A 17264-nucleotide genomic window follows, 5' to 3' on the forward strand; every position below is an offset into this window, starting at 1 on the left:
CTTTGAAGGGGGCGTGACTTTAAAGGGGCGTGGCCTGTGAAGGGGGCGTGGCCTAAAGGGGTGTGGCTTAAGGGGGCGTAGGTCAGGGGTGGTTTTAAATGGGGCGTGGCCTTTGAAGGGGGCGTGGTTTAGGGGCGTGGCTTAAGGACTGGCTTTAAAGGGGCGTGGCCTTTGAAAGGGGCGTGGCCTAAAGGTGTGTGGCTTAAGGGGGCGTAGGTCAGGGGTGGGTTTAAAGGGGGCGTGGCTTTAAAGGGGGCGTGCCTTAAAGGGGAGAGGCTTAAAGGGGTGTGGCTTAAGGGGCGTAGGTCAGGGGTGGGTTTAAAGGGGGCGTGGCTTTAAAGGGGCGTGGTTTGGGGGCGTGACTTAAGGGCTGGCTTTAAAGGGGGCGTGGCCTAAAGGGGGGCGTGGCCTAAAGGGCGTGGCTTAAGGGGGCGGAGGTCGGGTGGGTTTAAAGGGGGCGTGGCCTTTGAAGGGGGCGTGGTTTTAAAGGGGCGTGGCTCGGGGGGCGTGGCTAAAGTGGTGGCTTTAAAGGGGCGTGGCTTAAGGGGGCGTGGATTAAGGGGGCGTGGCTTAAGGGGCGTAGGTCAGGGGTGGCTTTAAAGGGGCGTGGCTTTAAAGGGGCGTGGCTTAAGTGGTGGCTTTAAAGGGGGTGTGGGTTATGGGGGGCGTGGTTTAAGGGGGGCGGAGGCCTGGGGTGGGTTTAAAAGGGGGCGTGGCTTTAAAGGGGCGTGGTTTTGGGGCGTGGCTTAAGTGGTGGCTTTAAAGGGGGCGTGGATTAAAGGGGTGCGGCTTATGGAGGGCGTGGTTTAAGGGGGTGACTTTAAAGGGGATGTGGCTTAAAGGGGGCATGGCTTAAGGGGGCATGGGTTAATGGGTGTCTTTAAAGGGGGCGTGGCTTAAAGGGGGCGTGGCTTAAATAGGTGGCTGTAAAGGGGGTGTGACACAAAGTGGGCGTGGCTTAAGGAGACGTTTTAAGGGCGGGTTTAAATTGGGCGTGGCTTAAAGAGGGGCGTGGCTTAAAGAGGTGGGTTTTAAGGGGGGCGTGGCTTAAGGGGCGTGGCACAAAGTGGGCGTGGCTTAAGGAGACTTGTTTTAAGGGTGGGTTTAAATGGAGCGTGGCTTGAAGAGGGGCGTGGCTTAAAGGGGCGTGGCTTAAGGTGGGGCGTGGCTTAAGATTGTGTGTATTCCCTGCATGGTGTGGCTCAGGGCTGCAGAAGGGGTTGGGGGGCTCAGGACGCCCCCACCGACCCCACTGTGCCCCCATTTCCAACCCCTCCCCCCCCCCCCCTTAGCAGCCTTTTGAGCACTATAAAGGAGATTTGCCTTGAAACGCTCCAAATCCTTTTTTATTTCGTAGGGGGGTGGGGGTGCACTTTGGGGGCTGGGACCCCCCACCATCCTTATAGCTACAGGGGTATAAGGGGTTGTGGGGGGTTATAGTGGGATCATTCATCCCCCCCCTCCCCTTATAATGGAGTCATTCATCCCCCCCCCCTTATAGTGGGGTCATTCATCCCCCCCTCCCCTTATTGTGGGGTCATTCATCCCCCCCTCCCCCCCCCTTATAGTGGGGTCATTCATCCCCCCGTCCCCTTTTAATGGGGTCATTCCTTCCCCCCCCCCCCCTTATAGTGGGGGTCATTCATTCCCTTCTTCCCCACGGCTCATCAATGGGGCGGTGGGCGGGGCTTCGCTTGTCCAATAGCAGCGCGGCATGCAAACGACGGCGCGGCGGCGCAGCCAATGAGATGGGGGAGGCGGGGCGGGAGGGCGCTCTCGCGAGGCGCGCGCGTTCTCGCGGGACTTGCGGGCGGGAGGGCGCTCTCGCGAGGCGCGCGCGTTCTCGCGGGACTTGCGGGCGGGAGGGCGCTCTCGCGAGGCGCGGGCGTTCTCGCGGGAGTTGCGGGCGGGAGGGTGCTCTCGCGAGAGGTGGAGCTGGAGGCGGCGGCGGCTGCGGCGCCGGGATGGGAGCGCCGAGGTGAGGCCGCGGCCCACACCGGGCGAGCTGAGCGCCCCTCACAGCCCCCCATGTCCCAACCACGACCCCCAGGGGCGGGGTCACACCCCCCACTCCCCCTCCGAGCCCTTAGGGTGGGGGTCTCCCCCGTTGGCCCAGTCCGGCCGCCCCCCTTAGCAACCGCGGCCCTTAGCAACGTGCTTCTATAGGCCCCCCCCCAAAGGGTGTTCCTGAGGGGCTTCTATGTGGGCTCAGGGGTCTCTGGGGAGCACCTGTGGGGGTCGGGGTGTATTGGGGTCACCTGTGCGTTTTGTGTGGGTCTCTGTAGGGTCCCAAGGGGTCAGCTGTGGGTCCGGGGGTGCTCTGGAGGGAAATCGATGGCTCTATGGGGTATCAGTGGGTGTGGGACGTCTCGAAGGGGGGGTCTGGTGTAGCTGTGGGGCAAGGTGTTGAATCCTGGAGGGATTGTGGGGTTACCTGTGTGTCTGGGGGGGTCCTGGGGGATACCTGTAGGTTTGGCAAGGTTCTGTGGTGTGCAGGGGGCAATGGGGGGTCTATAAGAGGGGTCTGTGGGGAACCTGTGGGTCACAGAAGGCTCTGGGAGGGGAGCTGTAGGTGTGGGGTATGCATTGCTCTGGGGCATCCCCAGAGAGGGGATCCACTATGGGATCCTGGGAGGATCTGGGGGGCATACGTACATTTGGGGGAGGACGTCAAGGGACTCTGGGGGGGCTCTGTGGGACACCTGTGGGTCTGGGGGGTGGGTCGAGAGAGACATTTGGGGGTCTGAAGATCTCTAAGGTGGTTCAGAGGGTTCTGGGGGGGGTTCTGTGGGTCGGGGGGCACGTGAAATTCTGGAGGGGGCTCTGAGAGGTCTGTGTGGGGGCTCGGGGGGCTATAGAAGAGCATATGTGGGTTTGGGGTGTCTATAGGGAGGAGTTAGAGGTAGCTCTGGGGGGCACTGTTGCATCTGCAGCGGCTATGGGAGGGGCATCTGTGGGCTTGGAGGAGCTCCGAGGGCATGTCTGGGCTTCTGAGAGGTCTCTTGGGGGCTCAAGGAGCTCCGGGGGGCACCCATAGGTTTACAGTGGGGGACTCTGGAAGGATGTTTGGGGCTCTTAGGGGTCTGTGAGGGGGTTCAAGTGTCTCTCATGGGCACCTGTGGGTTTGGGGGCGGCACCTGGGGCTCTGAGGAAGCTCCTTGGGGGGGCGTCGGGGTTGTGGGGTTTGGGGTGACCCTGGAGAGGGGGCACTGGGCTATGGGATTGTTTGTAGTGGGGAAACCTTTGGGGCTGTGGGAGCTTTGAGTGGGGGTACGGCGGGCAGGGGAAGTGGGAGAGAGAATGGGGTGAGCGTGGATTTTGGAGAAGCCGTAGGGATCTGGGGGCAGCTGGGGTGTGAGGGGAAGGGGAGCAGGGACTGTGTGTGATTATGGGGGGGTCCTGTGTCCCCCAGATGCCCCGGCACTGCTCCGCCGCCGGCTGCTGCACCCGCGACACACGGGAGACCCGCAGCAGAGGGATCTCCTTCCACAGGTGGGTAGTGCTGCCTGAGGGGCTGGGAGGGGGGTGGGGACATCACAGGGACCCCCCCCCTCATCGCCCCCCCAGAACTCCCTGTGCAGTGGTGTTATTTTAATGTTTTTTTTTTAACCTTTCTTTGAGGTTGATTTAATCCTCCCCCTCGCCCCCTTTTTGCAATGGTTTGGCCCAACTGTGTGTTCCCATTTCTTTATCGCTGATCTGACCCAGCTGCTTCCCTCTCTTTTACCAAGGGTTTGACCTAAAAGATGTCTTCCCTTCTTTTTTTAATGGTTCCCTCCCCGGTGTGCCTCCCCCCCTTTATGATGGGGGTGCCCTCATTTCCCCTCCCCCCCCCCATTCTATTTACAAATAGTTCATCCCCATCTCCTTTCCCAGCCCCTCCCTGGACTGTTCCATTCACACATACCGGAGGGGGGGGGGGGTCCACTCCTCCAACCTTTCAGAAAACAGCGTAGGGGGTGGATTTTGGAGCACAGCTGATGTGTCCCCACCCCCACAGGCTGCCCAAAAAGGATAACCCCCGTCGGGCACTGTGGTTGGAGAACAGCCGGCGGAGGGACGCGAGCGGGGAGGGCCGCTGGGACCCGGCCTCCAAGTACATCTACTTCTGCTCACAGCACTTTGAGAAGAGCTGCTTTGAGATCGTCGGCTTCAGGTGGCTAACGAGGCACCTAACGAAGGGGTGCCTAATGAGGGACACCCCTCTGCTTTGGGTTCAAGTGGGCTCCTCCTGACCTGGGGGGAGGGGGGGGGGAGGTTGGTACTCCCTCTGCCGTGTGGAAATGGTTTGCTTTCTGTTTGAGTTTCCCAGTTTGGGATCCTTCCCTACTCTCGGTGGAAATGGTTTGCTCTGACCCCTCCGTACTCCCCGTGCCTCGATTTCTCGTCTTGAGATCCTGCCCCCAGGGATGTGGGGGTCCTCCTAGGGACTCCCCAGGGCCTTTTGTGGACCCTGCCATGGTTTTAGACCCCCTAAAGAACCCTGCCCTGGAACCTTTGGTGTTTATGGGTCACCTTGGGAGATTCTCCCCCAGGCTTTGGAGCACCCCAGTGATTTTCTGGGGGCTTTTGGGAGCCCATCCAGGCTTTAGAAATCCTCCCCTCCCCCGGGGCTTTTTGGCTCTCCTAGGAATGCAGAGCACCCCAGGGAGCCCTCAGATTTGTGGGTTTTATGTATAATATATACTCCTATGTATATATGTGGGGCATGGGGACGTGGGCCATGGGGTCATGTAGGGGCATGGCGTGTGAGGACATGGTTTTTATATACAGTATATACTCCTAAAACCCTGATACTCTTAAAAACTGGCGCCCCTCCCCGTAAACACACCGACTCCTCTTTTTGTGTCCTTCCCCCCTCCAACACAGCGGCTACCACCGCCTGAAGGAAGGTGCTGTCCCCACCGTCTTTGAGTCCACCTCCCCCAGACCCCCCCGGACCACTAAGCCCAGACCCCACCCACCCGACGCTGACAGCCCAAAGCCTCCCAGGGGGGTCACCAGGAAGTGGAGGTGAGTGCTGTGAGGGTCTCTGGGGTGGGGAAGAAGCACAGGGTGCTGCTACCATGCCGTCCCCTCTGCTCCCTCATTTAACCCCTGCCTTCCTGTCGTCCCTCCCATCTCATTTAACCCTCTGCCACTTTGTGTCTCCCCACCATATTATTTAACCCCCGCACCCTATTTAATCCCCAGCCGTTATGTCCTCCCACCCCATTTAACCCCCTGCCCTCTCGTCCCCCCACCCGACTCCATTCAGCCCTCTTCCATCATCCCCCCCTATTACCGTGTTCCCTCCACCCCATTTAACCTCTGGCCATTGCCTGTCTCCCCACCACATTATGCCCCCTCCTCATTTTACTCCCATTTCTCTCCCTACAGAAAGGACCCCCCCACAGCCCCCCCGGACCCCCCCTTCTCCACTGACGTCTCCTGCTTCCCCCGCGAAGGCGAAGACCCCGCCGGTGTCCCAGCACTTCCTGGTCCCTCAGGCGCCCGCGGTCACCTCCCGGATACCCTTTTGGTGACCACAGAGGACGAAGAAACCATCACCCTCCCTGAAGAGGACCCCCCTGGACCCTCCCGTCCCGTTTCTCCTTCTCTCTACATGCTGCGTTTGCCGCCGCCGGCCGGCGCCTACATCCAGAGCGAGCACAGCTACCAGGTGGGCAGCGCCCTGCTCTGGAAGCGCCGTGCTGAAGCTGCCCTGGACGCCCTGGATAAAGCCCAGCGGCAGCTCCAGGCCTGCAAACGTCGGGAGCAGAGGCTGAGGCTGCGGGTGGGTGAGCTCCAACGGGAGCGCCGGGCCCTCCCTGAGTGCCGCAGGACCCCCAAGGAGCCGCAGCTGCTCAGCGGTGGACAGTGAGGGTGTAAATAGAGGAAACACTTTTGCCTTTTTTTTTTTTGTTTTTGTTTGTTTGTTTTTATGGGGAAAAAAAAAAAATCAAGGGGACAGCTCGCATCTGGAGACGAGGATTGAGGATGGCATTCCCCGGTTGGATTTGCTCACCAGGAAACTGCTATAGGGAGAAGTCGACCGAATTGGTGAGCTAATTGATGAGTGTGTCAACCTGTGTCTGTGGGGAGCTTGGAGCTGATGGAGGTGTTTGATCTAGCAGAAAATTGGGTCGAGGGAAATAAATCAGTTTTGTGCTGTATTTGTTGGAAGAGCAGAGTGTCTTGGGGGCGTGGTATATTTGTAGGGCTGACACCGAAGCGCCTTCCTGGCAGTGGGGAGGGTTTGGGGGCACCATCTGCCCCCTCCAGTAGGAGGAAACCGCAGTTTGGAGCCCAGAATACACCTCTCATCATCCAGACATCCAGCTCGACCCAAATTACTGGAATTAAGCCTTTAATTTATATATGGAGATGAGTGCCGAAACCAGCCTGTCGCCCTCATCATGCTCTGGTGCCGTCAGAAATGATTCCCCCCCCCTCCCAAATTTGTCTGTGAAATGATCAGCCGTGGCCGAGCTCCTCCTCCTACAGGTTGAGGCTCCCATCCAGGATGTTGGCGTAGATGTTTGGGTTCATGGGCACATAGGATTTCTTCTTCTCGTCGCGGAAGAAGAGCGGGTCTGTGATGATGTTGGGGTCAAAGCCTTCTTTGACAAGGTTGCCCTTGCATTGCTTGAAGGTCCCGGTGATCTCCAGGACATTCTGTGGAGATTTATGGTGTCAGAAATTGGGGATTGACGCTGTTACCTGAACAGGGTGGTGTCCACTGTCATCAGAAATGTGGGGGCATTGGAAAAGACATGGGACCCCAACTCTGTTATCAGCACAGGGCGATGATGCGGAAGTGGTGACACCATCGTGCCAGGAGGACCCAGGTGACAACGTTGGAAGTGGTGACAGTATCAGCATGGGATTAGAGATAACAGCATCAGAACTACAGGGACCCAGAAGGTGTCATTGGCAAGACTCAGATATCATTGGAAAGGAGGGGCACCGTGGTGCTCTCAAGGGTGTCCCAATGTCAGGGTGGTCCTGAAGCTGTCATCACAACCACCACTGGAAGCCTCAGGACCACTGTTGGGAAGGGAAGACCCACTCCTGGAGCGCGCCGAGGCTCACCTGGATCCGCACGAAGCGGGGTGCAGCATAGATGGGCAGCGTGTCCCTGGTGAAGGTGTAGAGGCTCTCGCCATCAAAGCTCTGTCCGGGTTTCAGGCGCACAGCCGCCATGCCACACTTCCCCTCACACCCTGCCGACAGCACCGGGGGTCGTTTAAGGCAAGTTTGGGCAACTTGAGTTTTCTTGGTGACAAGTGGCCTGGAGTGCTGCTGGGTGCTTATTTTGGGTCACTTCGTCCCACTTCGGCCACCTCTGTGAGCACGTAATTAAGAGGACGTGCCACGTGCGTCCGAAATAACAAACATTTACATGTGGAAACTGAGTGCCCTTGAACATGGAGGCCTCTTGTGGCCGTTATTGGGATGCATCAGTTGCCCAGGATATATCAGATGTTGATACATTTTTTTTTTTTAGCTATCAGATCCCTCTGATTTCTCTGCGATGTCTGTTTGGACCGTTATGGGGACATTCCATGGCCAAAACAGCTCTGACCATTTGGCTTGGGCAACCAGGTCACCTCTTTAACCTCGGTGGGCACTTAGACCTTCACAGAATGTTCCCAGACACTTATTTTGGGTGAGTATATCCTGTTTTCACCTTCTTGGCAGCCAGTTGGACCATTACGTGAATATGTTACAATTGCTGTATGATTCTTTCGGGCAACAGAGCCCTTTTTACTCTTCATGGTGGACCACTGTGTCTGTAATTGTGAACCCCAAACAACTGTGGGATCCTGTTTTGGGTCAGTAGGTCCTACTTTCGCCTTCTTGGTGGCTTCTCAGACCCACATCATGTGACTGAAGCATCACCGTGTCCCTGTTTTGGTCCCTGCACTGCCTGGTACTCACCTGGCACAGGCACCCCATAGACATTAACCTCCTGGATGAAGTCCACCATGGCCAGAGTGGCCTCCACCTCGGTCGTGGCCACGTTCTCACCTTTCCAGCTATGGAAGCAAAGGGATGAAGCTGTGAGGAGGAGGAATTTGGGCTGGGAGATGGCATTGCCCACATGGATGTGGGAATGACCGTGCCAGAAGGAATTACCGGAAGGTGTCCCCAACACGGTCCTGGAAATAGAGGAATTTTTCCTGGTCCATCATGAGGAGGTCACCACTGTTGAAGAAGGCGTCACCTTTCACAAAGACATCTCTCAAGATCTTCTTCTCTGTCTTCTGGGAATCGCCCGCGTAGCCGTGGAAAGGGGTGCTTTTGGTGATTTTGATGACCAGCAGCCCCGTTTCACCTTCAGGGAGGGAAAGGAGGATTTGGGGCTAGGCAGCACTTGCCTCGGTGCTGGAGAATGTCATCTGTGTGCCCCACAGAATGCTGTACTTTGGTGGTTTTCTGGTGGCTCCCAACCACCAAGAGCTGGTGATGTGGACCAGGAGGTGGCTTTGATGCATCTCAGCTCTTTGCTATCTGCCCTGCCATAAAGGCCATCACAAGGCTCTTCTTACCGGGGCGGACGCGGATGCAGAATCCATGTTCATTGCGTACAGGTTCATCCTCCTCCACGTTGTACTTGATCAGCTCAAAGGAAGCAAAAGCCTGGAGGGCAGACGAGGGACAGAGAGAGGTCGGTGGGTGGGAGAGAAATGTAGGATAAAACTGAGCGAGAAGATGTCTCTGTTTCCAGTGCCAGCCTAGGCCCTCTGTCATTTGCTCATTAAAACTCATCATAGACCCGCCCCACCATCCAGTCCCAAAATCTTACAAAGTTTTGTTTTTTAATCTTAAATAATGGCCTTTTAAATAAGATTTAATCAAATATACTCAGCTTCACCAAGCTCATCCACTGTACCTTTTGAAATCAAAGATCTGTGGGAGAGTGCTGAGACCTGGAACAATGGGAAAAGAGTGGAAAAACCTATTTTTGTAGGTTTTGCTCAGTAGTCTGGTGGATAGAAACCAAGGGTTGACACCGTGGTGGCCTGTGTTAGGGCTATAGAGGTGTCCACGTTCCCACAGACACTCCAGAAACTTGGAGTCAGTGCCGCTGAGTCAACACTGGCTAACCAGGAGTAGGTTCTCCTTTTGGATGTGAAGAGTGGATCTTGGAGATCCTGCTTCTGTGTCAACCCAACCTGATGGACCATACCAGTTTCGTCAGGTTGGTCATTATGAAGAGGGCACCCTGGAAACCCAACTTGTAGGGCAGTGTTAACTTCCCCAGATTGGCCACTACAAGGAGGGCACGCTGGAGACCCCGCTCTTGCACCAACCCAACTTAAGGGTGTGCACTGGCATCCCCAAGGTGGTCAGCATTTGTTCCTGGCATTGTTGGCTCACCTTGAGGAACACGTTGACCCTGCCCACGGCCCCGATCTTGCCAGTGTAGTTGATGAAGCCAGCGTTGCCTTCAGTGGCCCCATAAAATTCGCTGATGGAGATGGGGCCGAAGCGCTGGAGGAACTCCTTCCACACCGTTGCCCGCAAGCCGTTGCCTATCGCCAAACGCACCCCATGCTCCCGGTCATTGGCACGCTGCGAAGGGAGAGAGCATCTCAGCGTCTGCCCCACGGTGTTGTATTCCCCCCGGGTGACTTTGGGGCCGGTGGGGCTTTACCCTGGGTGAGTTGCAGAGGTAGCGCATGAGCTCGCCCACATACTGGATGACGGTGACGTTGTAGCGGCGGCAGTCGTCCCAGAACTGGGAGGCAGAGAACTTGGCTCGCAGGACGCAGGTGGCTCCTGTGGGAACACGGGGAGGTGACTGTTCCCTTTTTCCCTCTTTTTTGCCTTTTTCTTCGTCTGTCTGTTTCCATGTGTGTTCTTCTGTCTGCTCACTCACATCTTCACCCAATATCTAAGGTCTCTCCTCTCCTTTTCTGTTGTCTTTTGCATTCCTCTCTATTTTTTCCACTCCCCCCCCCCCCCCCCCCCCCCCCCCCCTTTTTTTTTGGTCATCTGTCTGCCTATCCATCCCTATACTAATCCATTTATAGATCACATTTCTTCTCTCCACTCTTGCATGTTTTTCCATCGTCCTTCAGTCCATCTCCAGGCACCGATCCATCTCCTTTAAAACATCCACCCATCCTTCCCCAGCGAACGTCCGTCCGTCCATCTCTAACAAATATGCAGCACCATAAAGCAGCCATCCATCCATCTCCATGTATCTGTCCACCTCCACAAATCTGTCCGTCCGTCCATCCTCCATAAAGCATCAAACCAGCTCCATAAAACATCCACCCGTCCACCTCACTCATCTGCTTATGGACATAGCTCCTTTTCCTCTTTCTTTCCGTTTCTCTCTCCTTCCTCACGCCTCTCCCCACACATTTCCCCATCTGTCCATCCCCGACAGCCCTATCTAGCTGTCTTAAACCCCGTGCTGTCCAGCCCCCATGGGACGTGGGGCACATACCGACCTCGAGGCAGCCTCCCACCCCAATGAGCAGCCCGGCCGAGTGGTAGAGCGGTAGTGTTGTGTACACGATGTCATTTTCTCGCAGGCCGCAGATCCGTGCCAGGTTGGCCACCATCATCACCTTCATCTCTGTGACCACCGCTGCTTTGGGCAGCCCTAGGGGTGGGAAATGTGCTTGTTGCAGGTGCCTGTATGGGAAGGGAGGCCCTGGGGTCGTGGGATGGGATGAGGGTGGTGGAAGCCCTGGAGGGCTTCAGATCTCACTGGGATCTATGGGGAAGCTGGTGTAGATGGAATTGTGCAGGTTGGAATGGGATCCTGTTTGGGGTTAGACCTGGCCTCTCTGTCCCAGTGGGAACACAGTGGCTCTCCATTCTTCATAACACCCAATGCATGGGAGGAACCTGGCCCAGGTGGGCTTGCAATGGTCAAGGTTGGAGAAGGGACCACTCAAAACCCCTCTAACTTCCCCAGAGCCACCTACACCCACAGCACCCAGGGGCTCCAACCCTCCAGCCCTCACCTGCAGCACCCAAACCCTCCCATATGCCATGGAGGAGACCCCTAGATGCTGTCCTCCAAGGAGGAGACCCCCATGGCCTCACCAGTGGTGCCGGAGGTGTAGATGTAGATGGCTTTGGAGGCAGTGGTAGTGTTGGTGTGGTATTGGGGCATTGGCTCGTCAGAGGCGGCCTCGATGGCGGGCAGCAGAGCCTCGACCCCTGGTGTGGGCGATGTGGAGTTGAGATAGAAGACACGGACACCTTCCTGCTTCAGGTCTGGCAGCACTTCCTCCACGGCGGCCTGGAGCTCTGTGGGAACAGGGACCAGGGTGAGGAGGTCCCCAGATGGAGAGGCACAGCATGTACTCCAAATGAGAACCCTGGTCGTGATGGGCACCCATCGTGGTTTGGATCCCTGAAGGTCCCATCCAGGCACCTGACAGAACCCAGATGTGCACCCAGGGCATCACGGATGGGTTCCTCAAAGATCCCATGTGGTCACCTGAGGGACCCCAGATGTGTATTCTGATTGAATGTGCCCCAGGACGCCAAGGTTGGGTTCTCTGGAGATCCCAGATGGGCTCTCAATGGGTTCCAGATGGGCACCTTGATTAGATGGGGACCCCAACAGGACCAGCACTCAGAGTACCCCATGTGGGAACCCCAAGGATCCCAAATGGGCACCCTGAGCACCCCAAATGGGTGCCCTGTCCAGGTATGTACATATGGATTTTCTTCTGCTCCCCAAAACGTCCTCATGCGACGGAAACCAAAGGACCTTTGGCCCCCAGTAATGATCTGGCAATAATTAAACCACAGCCTTGGAGGCACCAAAGTACCCTCACTGGGGTCAGGGGTGCTCACGCGTGTGCAAAGGGCAGCAGACATGGCTGTGGCCACACCTGGGTGTGCAAACATGTGGCCCCATGTGAACAGACTCTCACACACTTCCACACCTTGCACAAATAGCTCCCACCCACCTGTGCTGCATGCAGCAACATGGATGCTGGCACACGTGCAGCCGGTTATATCTGCAGATTTGCACAGCCACTGGCATGCACACAAGTCTGTGCACAGACACTGTCAGGTGTGCAAATGCATGCAGGGGCACTGACAGGTGTGCGGACACACGGGCAGAGACACTGATGTGCAAATCCATGCAGAGACACCAGCACATGTGCAAATATTTGCAGGGACACTGACTCATGCAGTTGCTGATACGCCTGGGGTTGCATGCAGAAATACAAACATACAAGTCTGTGCACGGACACTGACATCTGCAAATGTGCACAGACGCTGGAATCCGTGCAAACCCGTACGTGGACACCAACATGCGTGCAAACATGCACTGATTGACACACGTTGCAAATGCACGTGCGGGTGCTGACATCTGCTCACGCGCACAGATGGTGACATGCATGGTAAATGCATGCATGGACATCAAATCCGTGTGCTGAGATGTGCAAACATGCAGGGACACTAACATACATGTATGTCTGTGCATGTGCACGCGTTCCCCATGCATGGAGAACAACATACATGCAAATCCACGCACTAACACCTGTGCAGACGTGCACAGACACATGTGCACATCCATCCACGGACACTGCCACGCACAAACATGCACAGACAACAACATACATGCAAACATGCACAGGTATAGATGTGTGCAAGTCCACGCACAGACACTGACAGCCATGCAGACGCACAGGGGCAATGGCACGCACTGACACACGCGTGCACAGACACTGACACATGCAAACTCTTGCACACGCTGATGTGTGCGTAAGTCCCCGTGTGGAAAACGTGCACCAGCAGTGAGACCCATCCCAAAGCACGCAAATGCCAGCCTGCCTGCAGACAGACACCACGCTGTGCAGCCCCCCACCACGGCACACACACACACACACACCCTGGGCAGCCCCCAGCCCCCCAGCTCACCACTACAGCTGAGCACGATGTCTGCCCGCGCAGCGCTCCGTGCATGCAGCAGCGCACGGCCCCGCACGTTGCAATTGAGGCACGCCATGGCACAGCCCAGCTTGGCCAGAGCCAGCCATGTCCAGACATAGGCGGGCACGTTGGGGAGGAAAACAGCCACGGTTTGGCCCGGCTGCAAGCCCAGGCGCAGAGCGAAGGCACGGGCAGCGCGGTTGCTCCTCCGTTCCATGTCACTGAAGGTGTACACCTCATCCTGGAACAGCAGCAGCGGGTGGTGGGGTCGGCGTCGAGCGTGGCTTTGGAAAACCTGCAGGAGGGTGATGGGGGGCCGCCGGGACAGGCGCCACCGACACCGCAGGGATGAGCCCACCAAAGCCACGAAGGCTCCCAGGTCAGCCCAGAGGAAGGGGAACCAGCGGCCGTGCAGCAGCAGCAGCAGCAGCAGCCCGGCCACGGCTGCCACCAGCACGCCCAGCATGGTGCTCTGGGAGCAAGGTCCAATCGCACGCACCTTGCCCTGGCAGCGCTGGGATCAGAGTGGTTGGTTTTCTTTCTTTTTTTTTTTTTTTTTTACCCTTTGCTTTTTTTTTACAGCAGTGTGGGGGTGGTTTGCATCACCGCGTTGCTCATCCATACATCCACCCTCCTCCTGCTGTGCCTCCTGGGGCCGCACCTCCCGATCCAGTATGGACACACGGGAGGTCTGGCCACCTCCTGTTTGTCTGTCCCTCCGTCCTTCCACCTGTCTGTTCATCTATCCACCTGCCCGTCCTGTTTATCCATCTGTCTGTTTGTCCTTCCAGCCCCAAAACCTCAGCCTGGTCCTCAGATCCTTCATTCAGCCCCTAAATCTCCAATCTGCCCCTAAAAAGGTCCAATCGACCCCAAAAACCTCTGTTCACCCCCTAAACTCCCATTCACCCCAAAGGTCCCCATTCATCCCCAAAACCTCCAACACCAACTTCTACATTCAGCTCCACATTCCCCATCCAGCCCCCCCAGATCTCTTCCTCTAGACCCCAAGACCTCCATACGGACTCAAAGCCTTCATCCAGCCCCCCACATCCTTCATCCAGAGCCACAATCTACACCCAGACCCCAAAAAGCCCCAATCAACCCCCAAACCTCCATTCAGTCACCCCAAACCTCCATCCACCTCCAAAATCTCTATTGACCCCCTAAAACCTACACTCAGCCTCAAGACCCCTATCCAACCCAAAAGCATCCATTCATCCCCAAAATCTCCATTCACCCCCCCCCCCCCCCAGATCTAACATCCAGCCCCCCAGACCTCTCCCCATCCCCCAAATCCTTCATACAGCCCCCATATCTCCACCTATCTCCACCCAGACCCCAAATCTCCATCCTACTCTAATCTCTACATCCAGCCCCAATCAACCCCCCCAAAAACCTCTGTTCAGCGCCCAGAAAACTCCATCTGCATTTTCCCTCCTCACCAAAATGCAAACCCAGCCAAAACTCTGCTGTTTAAGTGCACAAACTGGGTGTGAGCATTGGGCAAGCTGTGTCTTGATGGATAATTAACCTTTGTGCTAATTGAAACAAACGCCAAACAGGCTGGGGGTGACCTCAGTGCCATGCCACTGACCTTCAGCCCTGATTTCAGTCCTGCGTGCTGTGGAATTATCAAATGATTTGCAATACCATCGTCAGCAAAACCCTGTGCCCAAGGGCTGGTTCTGTTGGGATGAGATAAAGGGAAGGTAAAACCTTCCAGTAATGGGAATCCTGCCCCAAAAGGAAGGAAAAAAAAAAAAACCCACCAGAATTTGAATTTTCCACCTCGAGGTCAGGATAAAACTCTTCAGAACTGGGAATCCGGCCTCAAAAAGAGGAGCGAACATTCCAGAAGCATTGAGGAATGGTTGGAGGAGATCTCCTGGCAAACCATCCCTGGGGATAAAGGAATGGAAGAGAGATAGCAGTGCTTTAAGAACGTGTGTCTGAGGGTACAGGAGCTCTCCAACCCCCAGCATAAGAAATCAGGCAGGAAACCAGTGTGGCTGAACAAGGACCTGCTGGTCAGACTGAGGGATGAGAAGAAAAAGTCAGGATGGGATGAAGCTTGGAAAGGGATGTAAAAGGGAAACATCACTCCTGTTTTTAGGAAAGGGAGAAGGGATGAGCCCCCACAGCTACAGACTGATGAGCCCGATCCTCCTGGAAGAGATGTTAAAGCACATGAAGGGTGAGCAAGTGATATGAGATGGCCAGCATGGCTTTGCCAAGGGAAGGTTGTGCCTGGCTCACGTGGTGGCCTTCTGTGATGGAGTGATGGCATTGGTGGATGAAGGGAAGGCAACAGATGTCACTACCGGAATTGCACCAGGCCTTTGACATGGTCCTGCAGCACATCCTTGTCTCTAAATCAGATAGGTATGGGTTTGAATGGTGGGCTATTCAGTGGATAAGGACTCGGTTGGATGGTTGCAGCCAGAGGGCTGCCCTGAGCTGCACCAAAAGGTGGGGGGCAGAAGGGAGAGGGTTGGCCCCTCTGCTCTGTCCTCATGAGGCCCCATCTGGAGTGCTCCATCCAGACCTGGGGCCCCCAGCACGAGAAGGTTTGTGGGGCTGTTGGAGTGAGTCCAAAGGAAGGCACAAGGGTGGTCAGAGGGTTGGATCACCTCTGCTGTGGATACAGGCTGAATGAGCTGGGGGTGTTCTGCCTAGAGAAGAGAGATCTCTCTGTGATTCTCCATTACTCAAAAGGAGCTGACAAGCAGAAGGGGGGCTGACTTTTTACACTGTCTGATAGTGACAGGACAAGGGAGAATGGATTTAAACTGGATGAGGGGAGGTTTAGGTTAGATGTGAGGAAGAAATTCATCACTCGGAGGGCGGTGAGGCTACTGGCAGTGCTGCCCAGAGAAGCACTGGATGCCCCAGGAGGTTCCTAAGGATGGGTTGGATGAAGCCCTACAGTTCTATGATCCTATGGTTCACTCTGTGATCTTTAAGGTCCCTTCCAAACCAAACCATTCTCTTTTTGTGACTCTATGATAGACTGGGGATGGTCAGGAGGTTGAGAGGAGGCAGAGCAAGGAGAAGATCTGACCCGAAGAGACCAATCTATATCTATGTATGTACGTACAGTCACTGTTACTTCTCTCTTCTATCTTAATAAACAGATTTTATCCCAACCCACCAGTTCGGCAGGTTTTTCCTCATTCTCTCCCCATCCCACTGAGAGGAGTGACTGAAACATTGCGGTGCAGAGCTGTTGCCAAACTGTCACGTCCTACCTGTAGGGGAAAGGGAGCAACGAGTGGATCCACAATTAACCCCGATTAATAAAGATGTAACGTGTAGAGGTGTGCACACTGTCATCGGTCTTAATGAGAATCCACGTAGAACAGTTAGCCCAAAGCACTGGTACACAAATATCCCCCAGACATTGGCACTCTTTATGTTCAGAATCTGTACTGAACAGTGCAGCTGAACTATGTGACCTTAAGGAGCCAAAATGGCTTTCAAGAAGCTGAGATGGGCCTTGCAGTTACTTAACAATTGTATGAGACAGAGAGAAAGCTGAGTAATAAAGAGAAAGGAGGAGATGCGGGGAATTGGATGGGAAGATGGTTGATGACCGCTCTGATTCGGGGGTCTGTTTGAGGAATTCCAGTGATGGCCCACAGTGCTGGAAACGTGTTGAGGATGAGTGCTTATCTGGAGGTAATCTCGAACAACCAAACGGCAACGATGGCCACCAAGAGGACCGAGGACTCAACCCTATGGCTGCGTACACCTGTGATTATCCCCTGTGCTCATGTGATGATGCACACTCATGGAGTTGCTGGCAGTGTGGCTCCATGGGGCTCTTCCATTCCCTTTGATGGCATCTCTGTGCCCTCTGCTGGAGCTCCTTGCAGTGCACCACTGTCATCCAGTAACTGCATCAGCTCATCCGTCACTTCTCAACTGCAGCTGATGGGATTTCACTGAGATGGCAGCAGTCTCTTCCTTTCCAAATAGCTGCGTGGGCACGCGTCAATCCAAAGGCACGTTTTGAGACAGGATAAAGACGAGCTCCTTTTTCATTCAGTAATTCTCATGTTTTGAATCAGAATGGTTATCTCAGCTTTCTGGGCCAAAGCGTTGGCTGGCACGGGTTTTACTTCTATTCCTCCTTCCAGGGTTACAACAGCATGCCCAGAGCCTTCAGTTCCCCATTTGCTACAAAGCTCTTCCTTCAGAAAACAGCCCCAGTCAGGATTTGGTGTATATACACAACGTTACACACACACACACACACACACAAAGTGACACAGTTAAGTGTGTAGTACACATACGTGTACATCTATTGTGCGCATGTGACGGTGCACATGCATGTAATACGTATGAACACGTGCAGC

General features: G+C 55.5%; 2 protein-coding genes across 5 annotated transcripts; one reads left to right on the forward strand and one right to left on the reverse strand.

Annotated features, from left to right (window-relative positions):
- The first annotated feature begins 1937 nt into the window (after nt 1–1937).
- On the forward strand, nt 1938–6155 carry THAP8 (THAP domain containing 8). 3 transcript variants are annotated; one of them, XM_015273267.4, is made up of 5 exons: nt 1938–1978; nt 3413–3492; nt 4001–4156; nt 4870–5013; nt 5380–6155. In XM_015273267.4, exons 2-5 carry the CDS (start codon nt 3413–3415, stop codon nt 5861–5863), a joined length of 864 nt encoding a protein of 287 aa, XP_015128753.1. In that variant the 5' UTR covers nt 1938–1978; the 3' UTR covers nt 5864–6155. The 3 variants fall into 3 exon arrangements, with proteins under 3 accessions (XP_015128753.1, XP_040510299.1, XP_025001886.1); XM_040654365.2 differs by lacking the exon at nt 1938–1978 and adding an exon at nt 2946–3033; XM_025146118.3 differs by lacking the exon at nt 1938–1978 and adding an exon at nt 2946–2997.
- A 177-nt stretch (nt 6156–6332) lies between these two features.
- SLC27A2 (solute carrier family 27 member 2) lies at nt 6333–13377 on the reverse strand. 2 transcript variants are annotated; one of them, XM_046904834.1, is made up of 11 exons: nt 13262–13377; nt 12892–13144; nt 11053–11259; nt 10445–10603; nt 9644–9768; nt 9367–9561; nt 8535–8625; nt 8122–8320; nt 7924–8021; nt 7075–7205; nt 6333–6657 (listed from the first exon to the last, which is right to left on the reverse strand). In XM_046904834.1, exons 1-11 carry the CDS (start codon nt 13367–13369, stop codon nt 6481–6483), a joined length of 1743 nt encoding a protein of 580 aa, XP_046760790.1. In that variant the 5' UTR covers nt 13370–13377; the 3' UTR covers nt 6333–6480. The 2 variants fall into 2 exon arrangements, with proteins under 2 accessions (XP_046760790.1, XP_015128752.2); XM_015273266.4 differs by having other exon boundaries at nt 12892–13377.
- Nucleotides 13378–17264: the final 3887 nt, after the last annotated feature.

Source organism: Gallus gallus, chromosome 31 (assembly GCF_016699485.2).
Source record: "Gallus gallus isolate bGalGal1 chromosome 31, bGalGal1.mat.broiler.GRCg7b, whole genome shotgun sequence".
NCBI classification, from domain to species: Eukaryota; Metazoa; Chordata; class Aves; order Galliformes; family Phasianidae; genus Gallus; species Gallus gallus.

What these genes read in the sequence shown, in the direction of transcription:
- SLC27A2 (XM_015273266.4), bottom strand. Translation starts at nt 13,369, where the DNA reads ATGCTGGGCGTGCTGGTGGCAGCCGTGGCCGGGCTGCTGCTGCTGCTG. An exon ending in GGGTCAACGTGTTCCTCAAG is followed by an intron (nt 8,626 to 9,366) that starts GTGAGCCAACAA and finishes TCTGCCCTCCAG; the next exon opens with GCTTTTGCTTCCTTTGAGCT. An exon ending in CTGCATCCGCGTCCGCCCCG is followed by an intron (nt 8,321 to 8,534) that starts GTAAGAAGAGCC and finishes CCCTCCCTGAAG; the next exon opens with GTGAAACGGGGCTGCTGGTC.
- THAP8 (XM_015273267.4), top strand. Translation starts at nt 3,413, where the DNA reads ATGCCCCGGCACTGCTCCGCCGCCGGCTGCTGCACCCGCGACACACGG. An exon ending in TTTGAGATCGTCGGCTTCAG is followed by an intron (nt 4,157 to 4,869) that starts GTGGCTAACGAG and finishes CCTCCAACACAG; the next exon opens with CGGCTACCACCGCCTGAAGG. An exon ending in GGGGTCACCAGGAAGTGGAG is followed by an intron (nt 5,014 to 5,379) that starts GTGAGTGCTGTG and finishes CTCTCCCTACAG; the next exon opens with AAAGGACCCCCCCACAGCCC.